The 27374-nt window shown below is 43.3% G+C and overlaps 1 protein-coding gene across 1 annotated transcript; it reads right to left on the minus strand.

Moving 5' to 3' along the window:
* Positions 1-743: 743 nt before the first annotated feature.
* Positions 744-25599, minus strand: LOC125640378 (broad substrate specificity ATP-binding cassette transporter ABCG2-like). The gene is made up of 15 exons (XM_048858876.2): positions 25451-25599; positions 22332-22391; positions 21827-21944; positions 17838-17993; positions 16687-16844; positions 15965-16116; positions 14640-14732; positions 13897-14084; positions 11104-11255; positions 10585-10674; positions 8814-8938; positions 7723-7877; positions 3281-3370; positions 2934-2986; positions 744-891 (listed from the first exon to the last, which is right to left on the minus strand). Exons 1-15 carry the CDS (start codon positions 25597-25599, stop codon positions 744-746), a joined length of 1887 nt encoding a protein of 628 aa, XP_048714833.1.
* Positions 25600-27374: the final 1775 nt, after the last annotated feature.

Below are 27374 nucleotides of genomic sequence, written 5' to 3' on the forward strand. Positions count from 1 at the left end.
TGCATGCAGCAACTCACAAGCATTCTATAAAGTCTAAACACATTCTTATAATTCTAATCTGTATTTTTAACAATATAAACACACAGGTAAGCCAGGCTGATTTCAACTATGTATTTGTCAGTATTCAATTGAGGCATGGGGACCTTGGTGTTTGCTGACCCCTGGTCTGCCAGCATCACAGCCAGCACAAAGTTATAAAGAGGTAAAGTGATATAAGGATGATTGGGGTATTTTGCATAGTTAGTGATGAGCTGAGATGTGGGATGGCCAGAAAAGTTGGGGTAGTCATAGCAAATGATGACCAAAGCATAATCAAGAATTTGTGTAGTAAGGATGAAAATGCAAGAATAATTATTGGTAGCTAGAGACAATTCTCCTTTAGCTAAGGGGTTTGTGGCTTGTCCTATGTTTTAGCAGAAAACTATCTTGTGTTCTGTTAACCACACTTGTGTGAGGTTAGCTGATTATTATGGGCCATGGATTGTTATAAGTTTATCTGACCATTTTCTACATTAAAAGGTAAAATACATTTGTATTTAATGAATGTTTTTACACATATGTTGACACTTTCCAATCTGTCAGTCTTGGTCAAATTAACTTTGCATTTACAGCCTTCTGGTGACTGAAGGGAAGAACTGCACAAATCAGGAGGTATCTGAAATCAAGACTATACTGATAGCAGGGGCCAAGGTGAACTCTGCATGACTGCTGCCCTGGTGGAATGTAGCTGGAAATTGCCTGTTTTACTTCCAGCGATTCACTCTTAACAGCTGGATGTAGGCAAAGAACAGGAACGCAAGTGACAAGCACAGGAGAGCAACCTCATTCTCCCACAAGCCCCAGGTGCTGTAGTTGATGCCTTGCTGCTGCAAGTACACCTCTCCAGGGACCCTGCAACAAACAGACACGGGTGTTCGGCACTGTTCAAACAAATAAAACACAATTGGTTTTATGTGAAATGTTATGAAGATAAGTTTTAGTGGTGATAAGTGCGAACGTATTAATTAGAACCAGGTGTAGCAAAGGAGGGCACTGTGCAAGTCTCTCCTTCTGTTCCTTTCCCACAGCTTTGCTAATGCAACTAGGTCCTGACCTTGCAAGGTTGTCACTTCAAGTTATTCCAGTCTGAGCCGTGGCTCTGTCAATGCACTGTGATCCTGCCCTGAACTTCTCCTGGACAAAGGCTGCTCCCTGGAGGCTATCTGGAGAATACCAAACTCACTAGCTCTTTTAATTTGTGTAATTAGTCACAATAGCTACTAATTAGTGAAAAATGGAGTGCGTTAACTTTCTGCAACATCTAGCTCTATGATAACCCCTGTAGTGAAGTACTGCAGTGCTTCATTCAGAGAGTGCCATCTTCTCTTTACAGTTGCTTGGAAGCAACTGTGGGGAAGCCTTCTGCTTGTGGGCTGCAGTAGATAAGGCATGTTATGGAAGTGATGCATTTGCTCTTGTGGACAGCTGCCAGCCTTGACCCACCCACCTGGATGCTCCCTGAATGAAGAGATGTAGTCTATGTTCAGATGCCTAGAAGACCCTTGACAAATGAACCTGGTTTTTCTAAATAAATGAGCTGTCCTTGTTAATGGGGCATTGTACTGGTTTTTAATGGGCCTATTGTATGTCTCTGTGTATTCTGTAATTCTACAGTAGCTGTTGATGTTTTATCAAGGTATATAACTTCTGTAAGGGTGTATTATGTGTCCTGCCTAGTGAGTTCCTATAATGAGCCCTTCTAAGTACTGATGATCTGACTATGTGAGTTCCCAGGTGAGCCATTAAGTGTTTGTAAGTACTTTAACCATAATACATATGCTCCTGTAACATCCCGCTATGAACTTCCTGTGGGCCCAATCTGCATGAACCTCTGTGGTGTCCCATATGTGGCCTGTCAATCCCTAAGTTCCATAAATGCTTAATATGATCTTGTTGTTCGCTTGCTATATGCCTCCTGTGTTGCCTAAAAATGCCATGTAAAATGCCGCCATGTATTTCTCTGGTCTGAAAATGCTTTGTACTTCCAGATAGGTGACTTCTGTGATATCCATGTTCTTTGTTTCCTGAAAGTGCCTATGTCTTGCATCTGTCCTAACAAATTTTGGTGTGGAGGTACAGGTTATCTGCATGAGGAACAGCCAGAACCAAATTCTAACCTAATAATTACAGTGACTCTTTTATTACCATGCCTGCTGATTTACAATAGAGAAATCTAGTGACATTTACAGATTCACCTTCCCTTGTGTGAGGGAAGAAAGAGATAACTGGAGACACTGCACTGACTATCACACTTCAGAAGGGGAAAAAATATTGTACACAAGGAATAAAAAAACCACTACTAGTTAAAGACATCTACCTATGCATTTTAAATAATTTTAGATTATACATATTGGGTGAGATTCAGAAAAGTACTCAAGTTTCTTGAGCACTTCTGAAAATCTTACCTGTGGTGCGGTTTATATTTAGTGCAGCATTTAAGGTTATATTTACTAGTATGTGAAGAAATGTTACTAAAGCATTTTGTACCCTTTATGCAAGACACATTGTGTTAAAAGAACATTTTAAAAATGGTGAAGTTAGAGATTTTGGAAGAATATTGTTATATATTGGAATGACTAACAGCTCCCTCTAATGTGTAGTATTTATTACAGGATATTCCTGTGTACCGTTCTTCCTGTTTATAAGTTAGTTAAACATTGGCTCACTGAATATGTATTGACACTGCAGCCTCTCCTTCAACAGATATGACATCATGGCCTCCTCTATTTATACTCCATTGGGTACCTGTGTGGTATGTCAGACTCCTGTATATCCAAAAATACTCTATAAATTGAATGCTTGTATGCACCCCTGTGGTGAAGTATGTCCGATATGACAGCCTCTACCTTCCTTTGGGTTGTTTTTGGTGGTTGGTGAACAGAGTGAGTACTTACATGGAAGAGTTCAAATGGAAAACTGCTCCTGTGAGCTCATTGATGGTCAGGGCCTAAAACAGGAAACATATGTTTAAAAAAATCTCATCTGTTAGGAAATGGCAGATGAATAAACTATATAGCAAGAACAGAATTTCCTTCCCAGAGACATGGAATGTTCCATTTTGGTTGTGGTCCCTTTCCAACCTTTGAATAGAGGGTGGTCCCAGTATGGAAGAGATTTGGGAAATGCAGCATGACTGTGATGCCCTGACACAATTTTAGCAATTGGAGGATGAAGTTCACTTTACTTTTGAACCTGTTGTTTTGTACTTTGCCACATCTCCCTTGTGAGGGCTGTGACTCACATTCATTCCGTAATGGAAGATGCTGATCCATTTGATCCAGGACAGCCAACTCAGCATGGAGTTCAGGTTTACAAGGAACCCACCAAAGACCTGTAGGAGACAGTGCAAAAAAACAGTGTAGAACATATTATTAACTATATGCTTGTCCCCCAAAGTGCTTGGGAGTTGTTCCTCAGTACCAGACATCTTGAGCCAAATAGTAGCCCTCATTCATGAAAGGAAGAATAGAGAAATTATTTTTTATCAAATATATGGTGTTCCTATCCACTATCTTCTGAGTAGGAAAACAACAATGCTACGGATGTTTACCCAATTTCTGCGTTGTTTAAAAAAAATCTAGTTTAAGATTACTAGTATATTTATTAGCTAAAAATTGTTTTGTAAAATATTTTTTCGGACTCTTTGTCCCTAAAGTTTACTAGGACTTCCTAATACTAGTAGCTTTCATTTAAAATGATTAGCTTAGAACAGTAGCTAATGTGTGTGTTCAGAAACTACTTTTTCCATAAGAAATGTCTTTAGTTGTTTTAGAATATAGCGTTTTAGGCATCTCCAGTTGTTTGTATTGTGCAATGTATTACAATAAAAAATACAAAGGCCATTAAAGCATGGACTGAAGCCTCTTCTAATCATACATCCTAGTGGGGAGAATAATATACCATTAGACTGTTACGAAGGACATAGAATACAAACATGCATATTTTTCGTACAATATGTGTGAGAAGTTAAAAAGTCTGTAATGTTTTCCATTTTTAAACTGCTTTACAAATATTTAACAAACATCTCAAATCACCCATTTGAAATAGGTAAGGATTACCTCATTTACAAGTGGAAAAACTGAGTCAGAGACTTTGCGACTTACTTAAGATCACAGGTATGGTAATGGAACCGTAAACTGTATTATACTGTTCAGTCACTAGGTGCTGCTGCATGAAAATACCTTATTTAAGCTAAACTCAGCCATACCTGGCAGAGCCTTAAAAGATCTTATGATTAACTTATCTGGGGTGTATAATAAGCAAGCTCTGTAGCCAGTCCATATCTGGTACAGGAATGTGACATGGTATATGGAGTAAACTAAGAACAGAAACAGAGGGAAAATAGCAACAAAGGTTGCAGGATCTCACCAACATGCCACTCTTTAATGCCCCAGAGAACTTCAGCTTTGACAGACTGGAAACTATATTCTGCAAGACTTCATATTGCTATCCAGCTGCACAAAGAAACTGGAAATATACAGGTATCAAATCACCTTTATGCTATGGGGAAACAGGTAGAACATATCTTTAAATCTTTTTACTTTACTGAAGACAGTCACAAAGATGACTCTGAAAGGGTTCTGGCTATGTTTGATGCATGCTTTATACCTCAGAGAAATGTGGTTTATGAAAGAGCAAGTTTTCACCTGAGAATTCAAGAACCAGGGAAAATGTTAAGAGCTCTGCATACATTGGATTTGAGGAATGCAAAACAAAAAATACCAGAGACAGGATGGTTTGGTTATTGGGTTAACCGAAAAAAGCCTTTCACAGCAGCTATAGTTGAAGAGAGATTTAACCCTAACCACAGCTACTGAAATAGCAAAACAGTCTAAAATGGTGACACAGTAAAACAGAGAAATTTGTTTTCAGTTTCTAAGCTAGTTTCAGGTTTTTCAAGTTTTTCATACACTTGAGTGTTAAAAGTCCTTACCATAAAACCCCTGAAGCAAAGAGCAAGAACTCCCAGGCTATGAGGGACAAATTACCAAGAGATGATGCATGTCCAGACAGATGCACACAGTGTAATACATACAGGAAATATGGACATGTTGCAGGTGTTTCATCACACCAAAGCAGTCTGGAAATTGACTCATATTACAGACAAACAAGAGCCATTGTTTCTTGGATATATCACTTGTGATGCCAGAGCCTGCATGCAGAGTGAATTTAATATTCAGGACAAGACTGTTGACTTTAAAACTATCTCAGGAGCCAATGACATTATCTCAGAAGGGACTTACAATCACCTTTAACCTCTTGTAGAGATGACAAGACAAAATTCTGACTAGCCCTGGAGGTATTCTGAACTGCATGGTCCAATTCACCACAGAAACAACCTACACAGTGTGGCAAAGTACCTTGTTCTCCTCAGCAGACTCAGTCCTTGTTAGCCTTGGAGACACCTGCTTGGGCAAGGCAAATCCTTACAGATAGCACAGGATCTAGTTATTCCTTTCCCTGATCAGTCCCTTGTGTTTGTTTTCATTCCCTTCTGGGGAGGGAGTGCAGCCTCCCTTCCTGGAAGGGTTCGGTGTCTTGCTGCCCTTAGTCTACTGGCAGCATCCCTGCTTTTCTCACTCCTGCCCCCCTCCGTCCAGGATGGGGAGGGTTTAAAAAGGACTCCAGCAGTTGGAGCTAGCTGAACCTAATTAGCTCCCTAGCAACCCCTTTTCCAGCTGAACCTTATTTCCCCCTGGTTATCTCCTCAGGGGACAAGGAAAGGCCTTTTAATCCCCTGGGACTAATTACTACCCCTCCCTTTTTTGTAGCTGTTTGTCCTCGGTTTACCACACTGTTTGTCCTGGATTTACCACAATAGACAAAAGCTATGCATTCAGAGTGCATGTGACTAAAGGATCAAAGACCAACAAACTTTGCAGCTGCAGTGTGGCAGCCATGATGGGCCTAGTGAAAAATATGGAAGAACCTGATGGAGGATTTGATGATATTGTACTGTTGAAAGGACATCTAGTACAAATCAACCTGAGGTAATACTGAACCATACAGTGTACAAACACTACTAGCAGAGAAACCTTGAAAGAAACTAGCTGCAGGGTTTATGCAAATTTAGAGGACATCATTACCTGGTTGTAGTGGGCTATTTTTCCAGATATATAAAAATAATGTACTTGAAAGATCTAACATGTCGCAGTATTATCGAGAAATTCAAATGCACTTTTGCTCACTTCAGTATTCCAGTACAGCTAGTGACAGACAATGGACCACAGTTCACTGCAACAGAATTTAACTGAATCCAAATGAAATATGTTTTTGACCATATTACTAGCGGTCCATGTTACCCACAAGCGAATGGAACGGGTGAGAGAGCTATACGGATAGCCAAGAAAATCCTACAGCTGGAAGGTCCGTTTCTTGTTCTTCTGAGTTACAGATAAACACCAATAGTGGTTACTGGATATAGTCCAGTACAACTCCTGATGGTAAGATACCTCAGAATGATTGTAGATACAGTCTTTTCCAAAACCGGAACAAAGTGCCCAGACATGAAGAGAGTAGCCAAGTCAGATAAAAAGTCTAAAAGAGTTTATGAACACTTTTACAACAGACATCGTTCAGTTAGAGGACTTCCAGGTCTACAACTTGGTGACTGTGTTCATGTCAAATTGGACGGAGAAAAAGGATGAACAGCTCCAGCTCTTGTAAAGAAAAAGAATCCAGCACACAGATTATATGTGATTGAGACTGACAACGGAGAGTTCAGCAGAGACCATCAACATCTACAGTTTCTTTTCTCAGAAAGAAAAATCAGCAGAGCAAACTGTACAGATGGCAGATGCAGAACAATAAGAGAATACTCAAGGATTCCAAACCAACTACAGCCTGTCATTGAAACTAACAGACAGCTAGATGACCAAATTGTTACACATTTGGGTCATATAATTAGAAAACCAGTATGATAACCAGACACACTTAGCAGACTGATATGTACTGAATTTCAAAGACAATGCGACAGTGTAAATATTGTAAATGGTAAGAATATAGAACTTAAAGGGGGCGATGTAATGGAATTCTAAACTGTACTATGCTGTTCAGCCACTAGGTGGCGCTGTGTACAAAATACAGTAGAACCCTGTTTATCCGACCCTCCATTATCCGGCTCTCCATATTAACCCAACAACCAGCGCACACAGGTCCAGAAGCGGGCAATCTTTCCTGTGGCCCTAGATGGTGCTGCAGCCTCACAATTTCCCATTCTCCGAATTATCCAAATTTTTGATTAGCCAATCTGGCTCTGGTCCCAATTAGATCAGATAAACGGGGTTCTGCTGTACCTTATTTACACTAACCTCAGCCATACCTGGCAGAGTGGTAAAGGATCTTATGATGATCACATCTGTGTGCATGAGTAAGCTCTAGTAGCCAGTCCACACCTGGTACAGGAACATGACAGGTGCAGAGGCAGAATGAGAACTCAGGCATTGCTGACTGCCTGTCTTGTGCTCAGACCAGACCTCTCCGCTTAGACCAGCTGTACTAATAACATATTGTTTATAGCTACAGTTGCTCTGTATCTTGCTTTCTTCAGATCTGAGCACCCCTGGAATATGGGATATTTGAAATCCGGATCGGAACTGAACGTTGAGATTTCGGCCCATCTCTGATTCCAGTAGGCGCTGTACACCCTGCAAGGCTGCCCTTGAGTGGATAAAAAGTTCTCACCATCATGAAGACGAAAGGCAGTGCGATTAAGACATTAGCGATGGCGAAGGTGCTGACGCTGGCGCTCACCAGGAAGGCCATGCTCACGGCTGCCAGATTTGTCAGACTGAGGGAAAGAACATACAGGAAGAAAGATCCTGCATCCTGTTTCAGACCTGTGTATGGGGACAGAGAGAAAGTGACTCAGTACTGTGGAAAGGTCTGGATCCATAACTGGCATTGCCATGGAACTGCTACAGGCTAAGGTGGTTCCCGCCACAGGACTCCAACTTGGCATTTTCTGGAATTAAAGGCTTCATAACAAGCACTGCAGTGGGGATGCTTTCAGTGCTGGATCCATAGCGTATCCCTCCAGGACAATGTTGTGAGAAATCTCCCATTACTAAATTTTGGTTTGTATTTTGGGCATGGTTATGACAAAGCTCAGTGAATCCATGAGGAGTTTGCAGGGTGGGGCTCTGAGTGCCAGATTTACCACTAAAGAGCAGCTAGAGAGTGCATCCCTCAACATGTTTCTATTTACTAGAAATCTGGGCCTGTTTTCATCCTAGTGTATATAATCATGCTAAAATTAGCAGTTTGGCTGTGTGGGTTTGTTTAACTCTTCACATGTCTCAAATATTGAGATCATTTGACTGATTTTCCTGCACTGTTCGCTAAGCTCTGGGGGAAACTTAGAAGGCCACACTGCTGGAGTCCTGTCGGGAACTGATACAGCACTGCTTTGTGAAAATGCAACCAACTGGAGTCAGAGCTAGTGGTATACTAGAAATAAGATGATTTTGTGTGTGGGTGTCTTATTATTGGAGGGGGGGGGGAAGAAAAAATAATGAATAGAGGCATCCTAGGAAGTTCTATACAAAGTTTGTACATAAAAAGAGAATTTTTTACCTCTGATTATGAGCAATGTGACCTAACGGCAAAAATTAATAACAAAGCACAATCACCACAAAAATCTGTGCAATATGACATTTCAGACTTGCCAGAGTTTGATATTACCCCCAAAGTTTTTGTGGCATTTTCCCATGGTGATTTTTGTCCTGAATCACTTCCTCAAAGAGGTGCTGAGCTACAGGAAATTCAGTACTTACCCATCATGAAGTACGATATGGCAGAGAACATCAACAAGGGGATGATACGATTGGGAATCAAATCAGCAAACACCTTGGCCAGAAAATATGCTGAGGTCCTGTAGTATCCCCTGGAGCTCTCATGTCTGGAAAAATGTATGCAATAAATAAAAACATTGAAAATCAAAGAGCTACTTCATACATTTACGAGATATAACTCTATAACCACTTTAGTATTTCAGTCCTTTCCTTACTTCTCTCTCCCTCAATTTCATCAACTTCTGTCTCCATCAGAACTTTCTTCATCTCCAAACAGATATGCCATTAAATAATTAGTAAGCACAACATCCTGAAGAAAAACTATTGCCTTCATCTTCATCTTTGATACACCTCTCTCATTTACCCTTACTTTCATAAACATATGCATTCAGCTTTATCTTCTACTATTTCTGCCTCCTGTTTCTTCCTAGTCTGTAAATCTTCCTATCACATCTAAAACATCACCACATATGATTCTATCCTGACTTCTCCTCTGATGAAACTCTCCTCCATGCTTCTATCTCCTCTTGTCTTACTGCTTGTAACTTCCTCCTTCCTTCAGTGGTCTTCCTCTGACCCAAATTTCAATTTGTCCAAAATGTGGTGGCCAGTCTCTTCATCCATATCTAGAAATGTGAAAACATCAGAAATCTTCTCCAGCTTCAAGCTTCTTGTCTGCTTCAGAATCCAGTAATACAATTTCTCCTATTCAAGGCAGGGCTCTATCTTACTTTCATTGATTGCAAATTATGTAGGATTATACCTTAAGTTCTTAGATGAACATGCCCCAAATACACACACACAAATACACACACTCTCTTTTTTTCTTCAAAGTAATCTTTCCCTTTTCTGTCACCCCGTCCTCGCTCTCCTCAAATATCCAATTCCTTTCTTTCCCGCCATCGTGGTTTCTCCAGAGTAGAATGTAGAAACTGCACCTTTCCTGTATTTAGTCTTTTCTTTCTGAAATGTGTCCATTCTGCTGTTATTCTGCCATGTCTGTAGATGCTACTTGCATGCTATACTGTGATTAACCGAACAGAGTGTCCTTATATTTGCATGTATAGATTTCAATTGGCTATGATTGTATTTGTTTTGAAATAATACTGAGCATTTTAAAGTTGGGAGCTGAGCCAGACTTTCTTAGCTTCATGATCTTCTGGCCATTTCTAAGGTCCAGCTGGACCTAAATTCTGTGACATCCTTATTTCTGAGGTGTTCTGGTGTTGAAATCTGGAAATTCTGTGGTGAGGTTTAGAAAAAGTGCACAATTTTTTTAAATGAGTGAAACCTGAAAATGAATAATACAATCTATTCGTTATTCCTGTGTCTTTTTTATTTTGATGTCAAAATCAAGACATTTCACGCTGCCACAGATTTTTAGTTTTTAAGGTGCTGCTGATTTTGGTGTTGAAAATGCATAACTGTTGTAAAAGCTGTTGGGGGAAGGTGAAGATTTCGGTAACAGGACAAGGAACAGATGGGGCGTTTGGCATCTTGGGAAGGCATTGGAAATAGTTTGGGATCTGACATCTACAAGGCATCTGAGGCTTTTGGCATTAGGAGTGGTGATTCATTTTCTCTTTCCCTTCCTTTTTTAGACAGATGTGGACATGATTTGAAATTTTGGGAGGGCTTAATTATTGGAGCACAATTCTGTGGTGGTGGGTAGATCTGCAGCAAACTCTGCAGCCACAGCCTGTTTATGCCTGTTTCCAGCATTTTGATTTGAAGGAGTTTTAGAGTCACTCACATGAAGAGTTTTCTCTCATTGATGAAGAGCTCCACTGCAGACAGATTCCCAAAGACTTGATTGATGACCAGGAAGAAGAAAGCTCCTAACCTGCAGAGAAGGGAAGAAAAGGAAAAGAGATTTATTTGGAGTTCTCTGCTGGACTTGTATACAAAGGGCAGAGAGTTCTCTCATGCTTTTTACGGCTCTCACATTATACTGCCTTGGAAGTTAGGTTTGGGAATCAGGTCCTCACCAAGGTAAGTGTTCAGTTACAGGTGGAAAATTTTTGAGTCTGTCACTGTCCTCCCTACTGGGAATATTCCCTGATGTCTTCAGCAGATTTTGGTTCCATATCAGGTTCCCTCTCCTAACTCCTTGGGTGTCCCAGGATATTATGCTCACTTGGGCTACTTGAAAGGAACTTGTCTGCATCTCTTCATTCATTCTGGAAGTGAGCCACTCCTTTCATCTATCCATCCATCCTCCCTCAGACTACCAGCTGGAGGAAGGGACTAAAGATTCTGTTCTTTCTCTCACCTGTTCTGAAAGGCTTCAGGCAGAGTGGCTGGTACTTGGTAGAAAATGAGCCCCACCAATATGGAGAAGAAAGTGCCCAAAAGGAGCTGACCAATGGATGTCTGAGGATTCCTCAGGATGTTCTTCACATTGCGATTGCTCACAACATACAGCTAAGGGAACATACATGAGTGCATAATTTATACATACATACATTAAATCTCCTCCTTGAAATATCCCAGGCCAGTCCATTGGACTTTATTTTTTATTGAGGATTCTTTACAACCCTGATGTTTGAATCCTGATGTTCTCTTTGTTTTCTCCCCTGCTTTCTCCATGCTCAAAACTGCATGTTGAAGCTACCATCCATCCTAGCAAAGGAAACTAGCTGCAAGTTCCTTTCAACTGCACTCTTCACAGGGATTTCTCTTGAGTGAAATGATGCTCAACCTCCCGCCCCAGACACTGAGCAAGACTGAGCCCTCCCAAGATGTGCCTGCTCTAATTGATTGGAACTATGACCCATCCCCACGCACCATGCATGGCAGGTGCATAGCAATATCCACAAGGCAACAGCCTCAGATTGGTGCGATATGAATTCTTTGAAACCAAGTACTTGGGATTTCCCAAGCTCCCATTGACTATTATGTGCAAGCTGTAGCTAGGGAGCCTGCCTCTAGTGGAGAATATAATCTGGAAAGTTTCGCATCAATCTCACTTTCATAAAGATGGCTTCTAAACCAGACACAGGCAAATGTCAGAGAAACAGTCTCTCCATTGTCTGCAGCAATTGTCCATTCACCTTTACTCTGGAACAATGCCAAGCCACTCAACACCTGAGAGGAGTGTTTCCCAAACTTGGGAGGCCGCTTGTTCAGGGAAAGCCCCTGGTGGGATGGGCCAGTTTGTTTACCTGCCGCCGCAGGTTCGGCCAAATGCGGCTCCCACTAGCCGCGGTTCTCTGCTCCAGGCCAATGGAGGCTGTGGGAAGCGATGGCTGGTAGATCCCTCAGCCTGTGCTCCTTCCCGCAGCCCCCATTGGCTTGCAGTGGCGAACTGCAGCCAGTGGGAGCCACGATCGGCCAAACCTGTGGACTCAGCAGGTAAACAAACCGGCGCGGCCAGCCAGGGGCTTTCCCTGCACAAGTGGCATCCCAAGTTTGGGAACCACTGCCCTAGAGCATACATGTTTTACATATGTATCTCCACATAGCTATTCTTATTTAAAAATACTTCAGTCATCTTCAGTAGTAGTTCAGTGCACTATAGCAATGGTAAACTGCAGTATTCTGGATAATTACTGTAGAATACGGTAAGGTGTTTTTTTTAAGGTATCTGACTTCTAATACATAATTTTCTGGTACTTAGTTAGGCTTTTAAACTGCCCTCCTTTCCCGTAGATATGTTATCTTGGTGTGATGATATGTGTAAAGGTTAGGAATTGGGTACATCTGTGCATGTCAGAGAACATTGCCTTATTTTCAAAGACTGTAATAGAAGTAGAATGAGCTCTGAAGCTCTTGTCATTTGTTCACACATTTGCTCGCACAGAATTACATTTGCAATCAGAGAGAGACTGCGTATCTGATTTTTCTCATGATTTAAAAAAATTAACACCACACTCTCAGTGGTGCATTCTTTACAACTCCCGGCTGCCTGTGCCTGAGATGGAAGTCATTGTCATAGGTAAACATTCCCTTTCTGATTTTTGTTTTAATCTTCCTCACTTTCCCTGCCCACCCCCCCCCGACTCAGTGTACTCGGTTACTTTGTAAGATCAGTAACATTAAACATAAACCCCATCAATATACAGGCCAGATCCTTAGATGGTGTAAATCAGCATGGTGGCCTTCACTTTAATGAAGTGATGCCAATTTACACCAGCCGAGGGTCTGATTCATGTTGTATAATGTAATTTACGTATCTCTGAAAAAGTTTATTCTGTTCCATCCATTATATTATTTTTAAGGAAAGTTTTCAATTTACCTGCCTTAAATTGTTCCTTAATTTCACAGTTTATTTTGAATGATGGACTATAGAAATCCTTCCCCAGCATGACAGCAAAAGTACCTGCTTCTTCACTGTACATTGCAACCTCAAATTACTGAAGGGGAACCTTCTGAGGTGAGTACCTGGGGATGTGCTTTCCTAAAGGAAAAGCAGGGTTAGGCTCATCATTAAGGGAGAAGTTCAACTCTGTGGCTGTGGAGGTTCCTTGGCAGTGGCACCTGTGCAAGTCTGCGGCACAATGGGGTTAAATATGAGGGGAGGCTAGTGCGGCGCACGGCCCAGCTCCATTGGGTCTCCCTGCACAGCACAGTGTAAGGAGGAGTAGATCCTGAGGATCCACTGCTGTGTTAATCCTCTGGTTTTCATTCCTTAGAGCAGGGAAAACTGGGGCCTTGCAGAGCTGCTTCAGCCCAATGCCTCTGTAGAGTGACTCAGTGGGTTTCTTCTCCCAGCGGCCTCGTGGAGATACTCAGCACACAACTTGCTAATTGGCCAGGGCACAGGATCCCTGAATCTGGTCCTATGTGGTTACAAAAATTAAGAATATTTATGTTGCTGGAAGGATTTAGTCGGGGTTGGTCCCGCTTTGAGCAGGGGGTTGGACTAGATGACCTCCTGGGGTCTCTTCCAACCCTAATATCTATGAAGTCTTAGACTCCGAGGTCTCACTGGAATTGCTGCACAGTGAATAAGTCTCACAAGGTCCTCTGCAAGAATCTACTGATTGCTGCTTTAAGACCACAAACCCTGAAACCTTCCTTTTCTTGTGTCTTTTATGTTGCATTTTCCTCCCTTTTCCCTCACCTGGCGGAAGAATGAGGTGGCATAGGTGGCTTTTGTTGGAACTGCATCGCTGAGGTGGCTCTTGAATGACTGTAGGTTTTCCAACTCTTCCTGCAGCTGCTCATAATAGTGGGACTTGTGGTAGTAGACGGGCAGTGGATTCTTGTCACTACAAGAGCTGCTATGAGAATCGGACTCTCTCACTAAGGCTGCAGACAAAATGGGACAGCCCCAGGTCAAAACTTTCCATTCCTGCTTCAACTTTGCTTTTGAAGGATTTTGAAAGTGTTAGCCAACTCCCAGAAAGGCGACAAAGATTGCTAATAATCACACCAGCATTTTTATCACTGCTAGTAACTTTCTAGTCACCATTTGCATACCCTTAAACACAACTGAAAAGCAAAAAGAACCACAGCAATCTGCATATGAATTCGATGATGCCTTGGCAGGTCTGCTTGCTAAAGGGAAAATATAGCATAAAAATGTTACTCTGAGACTGCATCTGTATGTGCGTAACACTGGCAAGTGATTGAGGTAGAAGGGAATTAGCACCATGCGTGAACAAGAATTATTTTGAGGAGAATCCAGTATGTTGTGTTCAGGCTCTGAGCTAAATGCTGGAATGGGCACTGCAGAAGTTTGGCTACCTCTGTTTTACAATCCCGATGTATTTTTTGTTGAAGTGGATTTGCAAGACATTGTCCTAGCTTCTGTCTCACCACCACCTCTCTCTTTCTCAGCCAATGTAATTTTACAGCACTCACCTAGCTCTGGACTAGGCTGGGACTGCATGATCTCTCCAACGATGACATCCAGGAAGAAGTCCAAAGGATTGTTAAATGCTTCACACTGGTAACCTGAAATACACCATATCACAAGAGAAAATAAAAGCTAACCTCACACCCAACTAGCAATGTGAGAAAATGACAAAATCTCTGTGCTAAATATCATCCAAAATACTATGTTTAGTCTCAGGACATTTTGTGGCACAGAAGTTTTCCTTTTTGAGATTTTGGGAAAATGGACAGTTGCATATTAAAACCTGTGAAAATCTGAGTTCACACATTTTAATATGATAATTTGTCCTGATTCAATTAAAAATGTTGAGATTTTCAATTAACCTATTTCCACTCAAAAATGCTTCTAATGTTGAATGCAAAAAAAAAAAAGTGAAATTACATCAAGTAGGACTTTAAAAAAATTAAGAAGAAAATGCAAAAACCTTTCATTTCAAGGGTTTTGAATTACATCGCAAACATTTTGTAGTGCCCCATACCCCGCCTTCCCAGAGAGCCAAAGAACCGTTCAGATTAACCAACCAGCCTCATGTCAAACTAGTGCCTCCTTAGCGACAATAATTACCTTAGCCAAACCAGCCTTCTCTTAAAACACATCAACCAGCTGGGCCCTCTCACAGATCAGTCCTTCACAGCCAACTTCACTCCTAAACCAACTAACTTACTGGTCAACACAATATCTCACAAAGGAACCTGAAATAAACCTCTTGTTTCTTTTAAATGGACCTGTCTGTCTTCCCGATGTATCATGCGTCTGTATGTCTTCTAATCTCGTGTGAATTGAACCATCTACACTTCTCCTTGGACCAGTTAAAATATGTTGCTGTGCATTGATGCCTGTTATTCCTCTTCCTCAGGATGCACATGGCACCCCTGTAGGGCAGCACTTTCTTATGTTTTCCTCGTCTGCTTCCTCCACTTTACTATCTCCTAAATATACCCAGTCTCTGCTTTCTTTGTGAGTTAGAGTCCTGGACAGAGTTAAATCCAGCTCTTTTGCACGGGTCGGGCAAAGCACAACCATGAAGCAATGAAGTTGGCCTTTGCACACTGTGAGTTGGCGGATGCAGTTAAGATTTGAATCAAAACCATTTTCCATGATGTCCTTGAATAGTGAACTGCTTGCCTGTCTGACCGAGGTTCTCCTGGTGCATCCTTTTATTTGCACTAGGTTTGTGCACCTAGAAACCTTGTCTGCTACTGTTAAGGGTTTCATTAACAAACACCCATGTGTAGCTGTCCTGTAGCAGTAGGAAATATAATTCTCATCCTGCCGCAGTCTCACCCCCTACCAATACTGTTGAAATAGCCAGTGGACTCTTCGGCCGGTCCTGCATAAATGATTTCTCCCTTGTTCATCAGCGTTAGATGATCAAGCAGACGGAAGATGGAATAACGTGGCTGGTGAATAGAGAAAATCACAGTTCTTCCTTTCCTGGAGAGTCTGCAAAACAGAAGAAGCACGTGGTAAATATCACAGTCCCAGGCCAGATAGAATTTAGGCCTTAATTTGAACTGTATTTTGGAGGCAAAGCCACATTAAGGTATTTGCTGCCTATGTCTCTAAGGGCTGTCTAGATGGAAACTAAATGCCTCAGAGTACTATTTGAAAAGAAACTGGTGTGAGCCTAGTTTTCAGACTATAGCTTTATCTCAAAACAGGTGTTAATATGCCTGGCTGCATGCATTATTGTTGACCTGCCTTTTCATAGAATCATAGAATATCAGGGCTGGAAGGGACTCAGGAGGTCATCTAGTCCAACCCCCTGCTCAAAGCAGGACCAATCCACAAGTTTTTGCCCCAGATCCCTAAATGGCCCCTCAAGGATTGAACTCACAACCCTGGGTTTAGCAGGCCAATGCTCAAACCACTTATGCAGAGCCTATGCTGTATATAACCTGTTGATTTGCTAGATCATTGTGAGACAGCTTGAGCATGGAAAGGGGGATAATATCAAAATGAAATTCCAAAGATCTTAATGGAGTGGAGCATCAGAAACAGAGAATGGCTCACTGGTGCAGCAGCTGCATGATGGAATTAGCTGTGTTGGCATCCAGTCCCGTAGTTGGCTCATCCAGGAATATCAGTGAAGGTGCAGTGATTAGTTCCATGCCAATGCTGCACCGCTTCTTCTCACCCCCTGAGACACCACGCAAGAACTCAGTGCCAATCTGATACCACAGAGAAAAGAAAGAAAGCAAAGAACCTCAGAGAGGAGGCAGATGAGTTTAAATATAGGCTGTAGTGAGTGGGTTGATCTGAGATGGACACAAATGGTAAACATATAGCTAGGGGCGCTCCTGTCCTTTCAGTCATCTTCCCACATTTTAACAGGGGGAGCTGTATCCTCTCTTGTGTCCCATCACTCTGAGCTCCAGAAGCCATGCTGGTTTCTCCGTATCATATCATGTTCACTAGATGATTTATAATTCCATTTGTCTTTATTTCAAACAATTCACCTGGCATTGAAATAATCCTTACTGGTCTGTATTTCCCAGGATCAGAATCACCCTAGCCAGGGGGCAAACTGGAAACAAAGAAGTCGTGGTTCTCATACAAGATCTTCCCAAAGAGCCCACCTCTAAGCTCTGTGAGCTTAACAAGAGCACAGTATTGCTGTCTTACTGGACCTACCCCGCTCCCCATCCCATCTCCCTGTCTCCCTCCCATTAAGGGGAGGGAGTTAGAGAGAGAAATGGCAGAAGAGGCCTGCATCTCCAATGTGTAACCCACTCTAGGAGATTGTGGGACTTTGTCCCTCTCTAATGGCTGGCCCATATGAAACATTTGAACCTGCTTCCAGCTGACAGACTCAGTCCTTTAGCTCAGGCAGTAAAACCTCATGGTTTTCAAAACTGAAAGCCCCAGATTGAAACCCTGCTGTTGGCCTAAGCAGGGTTGGATGTACAGTACATGCAAAGTTGCAAAAGCAAATACCTGTGTGTGCTCTGTTCATCCTGTGCATGCAGAGGATAGAATCTACACGTGCAACTCAAATCACCCACCATATCATACACCTCTGTCACTGTTAGTGTGTGAAAAGGGTCCTATCAGGTGCTTGTGCACACACATAAGGAAGCTACTGCTTGAAATGAGAGGTGGTGTTGCTGTGTGAGTACATGTACAACCTCTGCCTTGTTTTAATAAAAAGATAGTACAGTAACCTTGGTGTCAGCACACTCCTGTAGCCCCAGCTCCTGTATTACTACGTTGACCTTCAGCTGCTTTTCTGCTTCACTGTTCCGGCTCTGTGGGAGGCGCAAGCTGGCAGAGAACTGAAGGTTCTCACGAACAGTGAGTGTTCCCATCAGAATATCCTCCTGTGGCAGCACAAAACAATGGAAAACACTTGATTTAAAGAGGAAAATCAGCCAGTGCTTTGAGAGAAAAGACCTCCTTAGTGGGTCCTAGTATCATCAACACTGTTCTAGTAATGTGAAGTCCTTACAGATAGACTGTACCCAAAGGGGATTCCTGGTGAGAGGAATACAGAGGTCTAATGGCTTCCATAGAGTTCTCAGGGCTGGCCTTGCCATGAGGCGAACTGAGGCAGCCACCTCAGGTGCCAGACTGTGGGGGTGGGCACCACTAAGACCCAGAGTGTAGAAAATTGTGTCTGCTGCCGGTGCATATGTATTCTCTCTGCTCTAGTTGCACAGAGATGGTGGAGTGCTGTCTTTGAGGAAGGAGGGCACAAGAGACATAGCAGACAGGCAGGAGAAAAAGTTAGAGGGAATAACAGAAAGCAGCAGGAGCTGCAGGGAGAGAGAGGAGGCGGAGCCTCTTATGTACCTCTCTAGCACCCCCAGGAGCCTGGACTGATTAACCCCAGCTTCTCAGGGAGTTTCCTGCAGCTTCCCTGAACCCATCTGAGGAGAATAGTCAGTCAACTGAAGTAGTAGGAGCCAGTTAGGCTCTTAAGACGCTGATATCTTCCCTCACTCAGCCCCTGCTACCAGCCTGCTTATTTGTCTCCTTCAATTGAGTGTTGAGAGCCACTATAGCTGGCACAGAACAGCAGTCATGAGTGAAAGAAGAAAACGCTCCTCTGGGGCAGCATTCAGAAAAAGAAAGAAAGCAAAGGAAGCTTTTCTATCTAAGCAGGAAGGAGCTCTCCTGAGATACATAGACACAAATGTTCACGATGAGCCTTCCGGCCTCCGTGAGGATGTGAGTGGTGAGGAGATGCCTGATCTTCCAGTTCATCAGAGTGCATCATTCATATCTTCATCTCATATGGATGTAACCATGCACATTCCTGAAGAAAAGTGTAGATCAGAGAAGAGTGTGGTGGAGGCGCAAGAAACAGCAGCTGCTGAGTTTAGTTCTTTAAGTCTAGATGATCCAGGACTGTGGACCCACTTGAGCAGTAGCCTGAGGGACTTCCTTGTACTGCATGGGCCACAGCAAGTGAAAAACTTCATGTTCCCCAAAGACAATGAAAATAGAAGTTTCCATCCAACACATTACTGGCATGAAATCCCCAATGGTGACCAAGTGGAGAGGCCATGGCTTATGTACTCAAAAACCCAGAATGCTGCATACTGTTTTTGTTACAAACTCTTCCAGTCTAATGTTCCAAGCACACTGGGTTCTACAGAAACAAAGGGCTAGAAATCTGGCATGCCATGAGAAGGCAGAAAATCACCAGAGAGCATTCCATAGGTAGAAAGAGCTTGAGATGAGACTAAGGTTAAAGGCCACCATAGATGATCAGCATCAAGAGAAGGTTGCATCAGAGTCTCTTTATTGGCAAATGTTCTGAAAAGGCTCATTGCCATTGTGAGAATGCTTGCTACCCAAAACCTGTGTGGCGCTTCAGATCAGCTGTATGTGCCAAACAATGGAAACTTCCTTAAAACTGTGGCGGTGATGGCTGAGTTTGATGCTGTACTCCAGGATCATCTAAGAAGAGTCACGACCCAAGAAATGTACACCCACCACTACCTTGGAAAAACAATTCAAAATAAGATCATACAGTTACTGGCAACAAAAGTCAAACAGAAGATTGTGGCAGCTCTGAAGTCAGCAAGATATTACTCTGTTATTCTGGATTGCACACCTGACATCAGTCATGCGGAACAAATTACTTTAATGGTGTGTTTTGTAACAACAACAGAACCTAGTGAAAATGTCCCTTCAATGGTGACTGTCAGAGAGCATTCTCTAGAATTTATTGACATTGATGATACTACAGGAGCTGGTATGACAAATGTGCTTCTTAAAAAGCTGGAAGATACGGGAATTGCGATAGCTGACAGGAAAAGTCAGGGCTACAATAATGGTGCCAACACGAGAGAGGAAAGAACAGAGGAGAGGCAGACACGGATCTGAGAGTTAAACCCTCAAGCTTTTTTGGTCCCATGCAGTTCTCATTCATTGAACTTGGTGGTCAGTGATGCAGCATCAGCTTCTAGTGAGGCTGCTGAATTTTTTAATGTAATTCAAAGCATCTATGTATTTTTCTCTGCATCAACTCATCGATGGCAAATTTTGAAGCAACATCTGGGGAACATCCTCTCTGACACTGAAACCACTGAGTGCCACACGATGGGAAAGTTAAGTGGAGGCAATAAACCCTATCAAACACCAAATTGGGAAGATAGATGATGCCATAGTTGCCATTATGGAGGATAATGCTTGGACAGGACCTGTTCATGGGAGAACAGTGGCAGAGGGAAATGGAATCACCAGAAACATACATAACTTCAAATTTTTGTGTGGCTTAGCATTGTGGCATGACATACTGTTTGAAATAAATGTTGTAAGCAAGAGACTCCAAAGTGTTGACCTTGATATATCTGGAGCAATGGAACAACGGGACAAAGCAAAGTCATACCTACGGTCTTACCGGTCAGATGAGGGATTTCAAAATGTTCTGAAGAGTGCACAAAAGTTGGCAGAGGAACTTCACACTGAAGCTATTGTCCCATCCATTCAAGAATACAAGAGTCACTGAAGAAGAAGACATTTTGATTACGAGGCACGGGATAATCCCATAAGAGACCCCAAACAACAATTCAAAGTTGAATTCTTTAACCAGGTTCTAGATTGTGCAATACAGTCTGTTGAAGAATGTTTCATGCAGCTCAAGGAACACAGCAATATATTTGGAATGTTGTATGATATTCCAAAACTCCTCACTATACCTGAAGAAGACCTACACCAGCAATGCAGGGCACTAGAGACAGTGTTGACACATGATGACATGTGCAATATTGATGCAGTGATTTAGGCGATGAACTGAAAGCCCTTTCAAGATATATTTCAGCAGGATCAACTCCAAAGGCTGTTCTGAGATATATTTGCACAAATAAGATGACCACCCTCTTTCCAAATGCTTTTGTTGCTCTGTGCATACTTCTAACACTTCCTGTAACAGTTGCCAGTGGAGAACGCAGTTTCTCCAAGCTGAAGTTAATAAAAACTCATCTACGCTCCACAATGACACAGGAGAGACTGGTCGGCCTTGCAACCATCTCAATAGAGCATGAGCTGGCCCAGACTGTGGACCTTCAGGAAGCAGTTCAAATCTTTGCAACCAAGAAGGCAGGGAAAGCACCACTTTGATTATTCAAACAGATAAAGATGCCAGTGTTTACTATGCAGACAAGAAAAGTTACATTTGCTGCTCAGGCATTTGAAAGTTAAGTGTTAAAATTTTTGAACAAGGCATTTTAAGTTGTTAGTTCTCCTTTATTGGGGTAGGTAGCAGAGCAGTACCATGAGAGGAGTAGAACAGGAAGACGGCAGAATTGAGACCTTTCAAAGTTTTGGCCCAAGCAAGGAGGTATGGGGGCGTCATTTGAGCTCCCCGCCTCAGATGCCAAAATGTTGAGGGCCAGCCCTGAGAGTTCTCAGTGGGAGGAAGAGACAGAGACTTGTAGTCTCTTAAGGAAAAGACAATGCTCCAAATGGAGAAAATGCCTATGATGACAGAGTCATGTGGTTATGGCTGAGTGAAGTGATATTTCAGGATCCTAAATTGATACTCTGCTGTAGCCATAAGGAATACACATCTGCAATTAACCAGCATCATGAATCCTTGCCGCTGCACGTCCTGGGCATTTCAGGCTCAGCATACTATTCCAGTGGAAAATCAGATAGGCCTGTGCACAAACTGGGAGGCATCATGGATTCTGCCCTGACTCACCTGCACTATGTAAGCAGAGCATAGGTGAAACTGTGAGTTTGCTGACTTCCCATCCATGAAGATTTGTCCACTTCTAAGCCCCTTCGGGTCCTTCCACCCCGCAAGTACATCAAGGAGTCTGAGGAAAAAAAGGTGACTTTTAACAGTTTCTCAATACAGGGCTTCTCCCCATATCACTCCAACCTATGGACCCTTCCAGCCCAGTCCTGCATGCACTCTCCAAGTTCATTCAGCTTTGGATTTCCCAACACTGCTCTACTAAAGTAGCTAAGCAGTTGTCTTCAGGAACCAATTTTGTCCTACAGGTATTGCTGTTTCCTGTGGTGAGAGGGAAATGAATCCCAGTATTCAGACTCTGCTCTGCCAATGTACCCAAACCCAGAGCTGCAGATACCAACCCACCCTGGGGTGGGTGGGTATTGAATCTCAGTCCTTTTTCCTTCTTTGCAATAGAAGAGATATCAAAAGTGATGCAAGAGGCATTAATTTATACAGCCACACTTACGAGGTTTTGCCACTTCCGGTTGGTCCTAAAATGGCATTCATTCCAGGCTTCATAATGCCACTGCGAAAAGAAATAGTATTATAAACTGTTTAGGGAATGATTTCACATAACAAGAAACCCAGAGTGGGCAAGCTGGTTAAGTGAAAGCAAGAGGCAGTTATTGGCTGAAAAGGGAATGAGACAGAAGACAGGCTTTCTGATAGAGTGTGTGCTATTTGTGAAAAGTAAACTCCAGGATCGGCCTGGGCACAAATGGCTGCCCATGCTGTGTGATGTGCACTGAGCTGTTCTCAAAGCTGGTACAGACCCCCAAAGGAATGTTTGTGTCACAGCGTGACTTGTTGTGGAGGTACTGAGCTGGAGGCATGGGCACTGAGAGCTGGAGGTAATTGTACAAAGGTAATTTCCAAAGAAAAACACCCACTCAGGCCCAGTCGAAATGTTGCTGCTAAGATCAGCTTCCTGGCTTGCCCTTTGGACCACATCATTCCCAGCCCCCCGTTAAATCTCTTCACAGCCGCCCCCATCTCCACCACATCATATAGCTCCTAATTCTTATCTTTAAGGCTGTTCACAATTTAACCCCACTTTGCCCACTTACTTTGTCTTTATAGTATTGTCAGCTGCCCTCTTTCCTCCACTGATTATGCCAACTCTCATGGCCTATTTGTTCACTTCTCCCAAGCCATGACTCCCCTTTCTTCCATGACTCCCCTTATGTGTGAAACACCTTCCCGAATCTAATCCATAAAGTGACTACACCATCTCCTTCAGATCCATCCATGAGATCACTCCTACTGTGATCCTACCAAACACGGCCAGGTGATACTGAGCAGGCAGGCAGGGAACTGGGATTATTGCTACCAGTATCTTCATTTAGCTCAAAACTCACCCTTTAAACACACATCTGAACCTTCAAACTATGCACACAGTTAGTGCCTGTAGATATGTGTGAACACTACTGTCACCCCAGCCCCACCATCCCTCCATTTGTTTGTTACACCCACTTCTGGCCTCTAATCTTAAACTTAAATTGTAAGCTCTTTAAGATACGGACTGTCTCATCTCTCTGGACAATACACAGCACAGTGGGGACCTGATCTTAGCTGGAACCCCTTTGTGCTACTAAAATATAACTAATAATAAATGATGGTCATACTAAACACGTAGGTGTTGTGTGTTAGCTGGAATCTTGGGGTCCAGTGATTGTTCATAGATCTCCCATATCCCAAGCAAAGGCAGAGCTCATCTGCTGACGCTGGCAATTAAATGATTCACAGTAGCGTTACTGCAGCAGATATGAGGAACCATTATGAGGGGTGTTTTCTGTGAGGCATTCCAGCTCTCATAAAGTATGCACACCAGCCTGGTCATGGTTTCAGAGGGCATCAATTAATCCACAGCAAAGCACACGCACTCGCTGCAGAATCTGCCCTTTGATACTTCGGGACTTCGGAATCCACGGCAGTGCCAGCCTCTTATGTGCTATTTCAGATTTAACATGCTTACCATTTACTCTTGCAAGCCTGGGATTTGGCATCTGCAGCTTTGTGCCTTGAAGCCCCAGGAATAACTTGGGGTCTCTAGCTCTCTGGTCCAACGAAGCTCTGGGTGGATAGCTGAAGAGATGTGATGGGTGATGACAGAGGGAAATGATAATTGCCATAGACATGAATATCCCGTAGCAATTGATAAGTGCAAGGGTACTGGAGTCACTCCCTGATTGACAGGGCATACAGAGGGTGCATAAGGGTGTTTCATCTTCAAATGGTTGGTGTTAGGAGGAAAGGGGATCTTCCTCTGTTGTGCCATGAAGGAAAACCTTTGTGAAATTCCCCGTCTGCCTGCTGTCCCACAAACTGGCAGGGGCTGGCAGTGTAATGCAGCCCACGTTGTTTATTATTTAAGCCCCTTGTTTTAGACACTGTACAAACATATACCAAAGAGACGGTCCCTGCCCCAAAGAGCTAGCATGCTCTGCCTCTTGAGGGAGGGGTGCCTTGTGTTCTTCATCAATGACCCCTTCAGTCAATTAAGGCTCAGCCCTGATGGGTTGATAGAGGGCACCCCTTGCTCCTCAGCAGGAAGGATGAAGGGCCTGGAAGATGCGGATCGATAAAACAAGGGGAAAGAGAGACTGGGGATCTGGATATTTCTGCAGGATTGAGGAGCATGTATTCCTAGGACACTGCTGGATTTCTGAGCTAGCTTTGGTTGGACCAGACACGGAGAGTCCCACCTGCCTGCCCTGGCCCCAGAAATATTAAAAATGTCATTTTGTTGTCGACAGTAAGTTGCTCATGAAACCACTGACACACAAACAGTGCTATGAATGTCACTGCCCCTGCGGAAACCTGACTGGTGGTACCTGGGGCCTGTGTGGGAGGGCAGAGGGCTGGGTCTCCAGGTAAGACTGGGTTATAATAACTGGGCCTGAGCATGATCTCCCCCAAGAAGTTGAAGCTCACACAGCAGCGTGCACAGGATCCAACAGAGCCTGGTGTGAGCACTCTTCCTTTCCAAAATGAATTTAAATCACCAGTACGGATCTAGGAGGCACTTAATGGTCAGGGTCCAAGCTGTCTCACCGCTTACCTATCTTCCCCACTGACCACTATTTGCTACTCTCAGAGATAGCAATGCTCCACAGAGGTGCTTCAACCAAACTGGCTCAGGATAAGGCTCTCCTGTGTATGGGACACTGCAGGAGCACCTTATTGCCGGCAGAATCCAACCCTCTTTGATGAGACCTTCCCTGGTGATGGCCTTTCCCTTGGACTATCAGAGAGATTGGAAAGGAGGAAGAAGAAAGAAAGAAAGAATAACTCAATAATCACCCAGAGAAGCAGACAGAAGCCAAGCAAGGCCATGAGAATATTGCCATTTAGAACACACTCACTATGAGTATTAATTTTTGGGCAGTACTTAGACATTGCTGTGATAGGAACCACAGACAACCCTGAGACAGATAACTAATTTTATTATGCAATTCAATTGTGCTCTGTCAAATATGCGGTGTTCAATACTCTGATATTTAAGATTTCCTAGGTCTCTATGGCTCCAGAGCCCCATGATTCCTTATTTTGGCTATGCCTTTACAGGGAAGAACTATTCCTTACCTGACATCCCTGAGAATTTCCTTTTCTTCTACTTCTTTTGAGAAAAAGGACTTGGTGATGGGGACAAAGTAACTGATGTTTTGGAAAGCCAGAGCTGGCCCAGGAACATTCAGCTGGGTAACAGCTTCCTGAGAATCAGAGAGTTCCATCCCTGGGAGTCAGCAATCAGTTCAAATTGGAGGGGAGAGGGAATGTCCAGATGTTTCCCTTAGGATTAAAAACCTCTTCAGAAAAAAAAAAGACCCTCAGAAGATTTTGTCAGTCTCCTTGCCACCAAATCTCTGTCTTGCTCCGTCTCTGCTTTCTCATGTCCTATTGTTGGGAAATCTTACTTTTATCTGTAAAATGTGCTACAAAATCTTATTAGAGCCAAAGTCCTTCTCAGCCAAACTGCAATATAATTGTGCAGCCAATAGTATGTTCAGCAGGGTCACAAATGCTGATATCAGACTGTAAAATACAGAAGGCCAGATTCTTCCCTGATGAAACTCCACTGACTTCAATGGTCTTTACACAAATGAGTTTGGCCTAATATGTGGGACATCACAAATGAATGGAACTTTGACACTAGAAAATAACAATAGAACAAAATCATTTGTGAAAGGACCAAAAAGGGAATCCTCAGCAGGGGAAGGTGCACCCCGATCTTTACCTGCTGCACATCTCACCATCTCCCTGCCTTTGTCAGTCTTGGAACTCCACACAGCTCTGCCTCAGTGTATGAAAGAAAAAGTAAGAAAATGCCACGGTCTATGAATTTTATAATGCACTGGAATTTCAGCCTGAGAGACATTGGTGAAAGAGGCCCAGATCATGCCTCCTTAAATTACATTTCCTTTAGTATGCAAAGGGTAGAGGGGGCATGGGAATGTCCTAATACCATTTGGACAGTAGGTGGCACTGATTACTTATAATTTTGAACTTTGCTTTTGGCATCCGCTCTGTTCCCAGCAGGCAAAGAGTGTATCCAAGTAAATCTACAGTGCTGTCTCCTTGGAGGCATTTTAGTCCTAGACAACTTCAGAGTGATGCAAAGTAAAGGCAGGGCTTACTGTGGTGTGGCATGTGTGTGTGCTGTGTGAGTGTAGGCCATGATGAAGGGGGTTCATATGTTTGAGATTTCTGAAGGCTGAGGGGGCACAAAGATAATCTTGTTCCAGGCACTTTCTTCCTGCCATTTTCACAACAAATGTAACATAAGATGTGACATGCAGGGGGAAAGGATACAATTCAGAAATGTCCAGGGGCAAGGACCCGGAGGAGTCTGGAGAGGTGCAGCAATCTGCATGCTGGATAAATATTAGACCCACCATCTTATCCAGCAGAACCTCACTAATTGTACAACAGGGAGACCCCTGCTAATAGGGTTGCCAACAGTTCCCTTATTTAAATAGAAAATTGCCTGTCCCATACTAAATCAGTACAGGATGGCTTTTAGCCTGTATTTCAACAGCAGGGGAGCTATTCTCACGGGTGCATCTTTCCACTCCCCTCCCGACTCTGGCCCTTCAGTGCTGCACAGGAAAGGCACACATGGCCATGTTCAGGAACTAGGGTTGAGAGGGGTGTGGAAAGATGTACCCGGGAGTCCTGGCTCTCTGCTGGGAAGGGCCCCTTGCTGACTCAAGCGCTTGGCCCAGTCTGCTTTCCCTGTGCAGGCTCTGTCTGGCAAGGCAAGTGGATGGGGATGTGTGCTCTGGAACTGTGCTGAAGGGCCAGGGTCAGGAAGGGGCTCTATCTGGCAGGGGGTCAGTACTCTCCGGGTGTAGCCTCCCTGCTCACAGAGTCTCTGCCAACATCCCCAGCAGGATGCACAGCGCCGCAGTAGGCAAATACCAGCCACTGCAGCCTCCGAGTCAGCTGCTGGCACCGTGCAGAACCTGAACAGAAGTCGAAGTGGCTGCTCGCCCTGCACCGGAGACCC

Source organism: Caretta caretta, chromosome 7 (genome assembly GCF_965140235.1).
Source record: "Caretta caretta isolate rCarCar2 chromosome 7, rCarCar1.hap1, whole genome shotgun sequence".
In the NCBI taxonomy this organism is placed as follows: Eukaryota; Metazoa; Chordata; order Testudines; family Cheloniidae; genus Caretta; species Caretta caretta.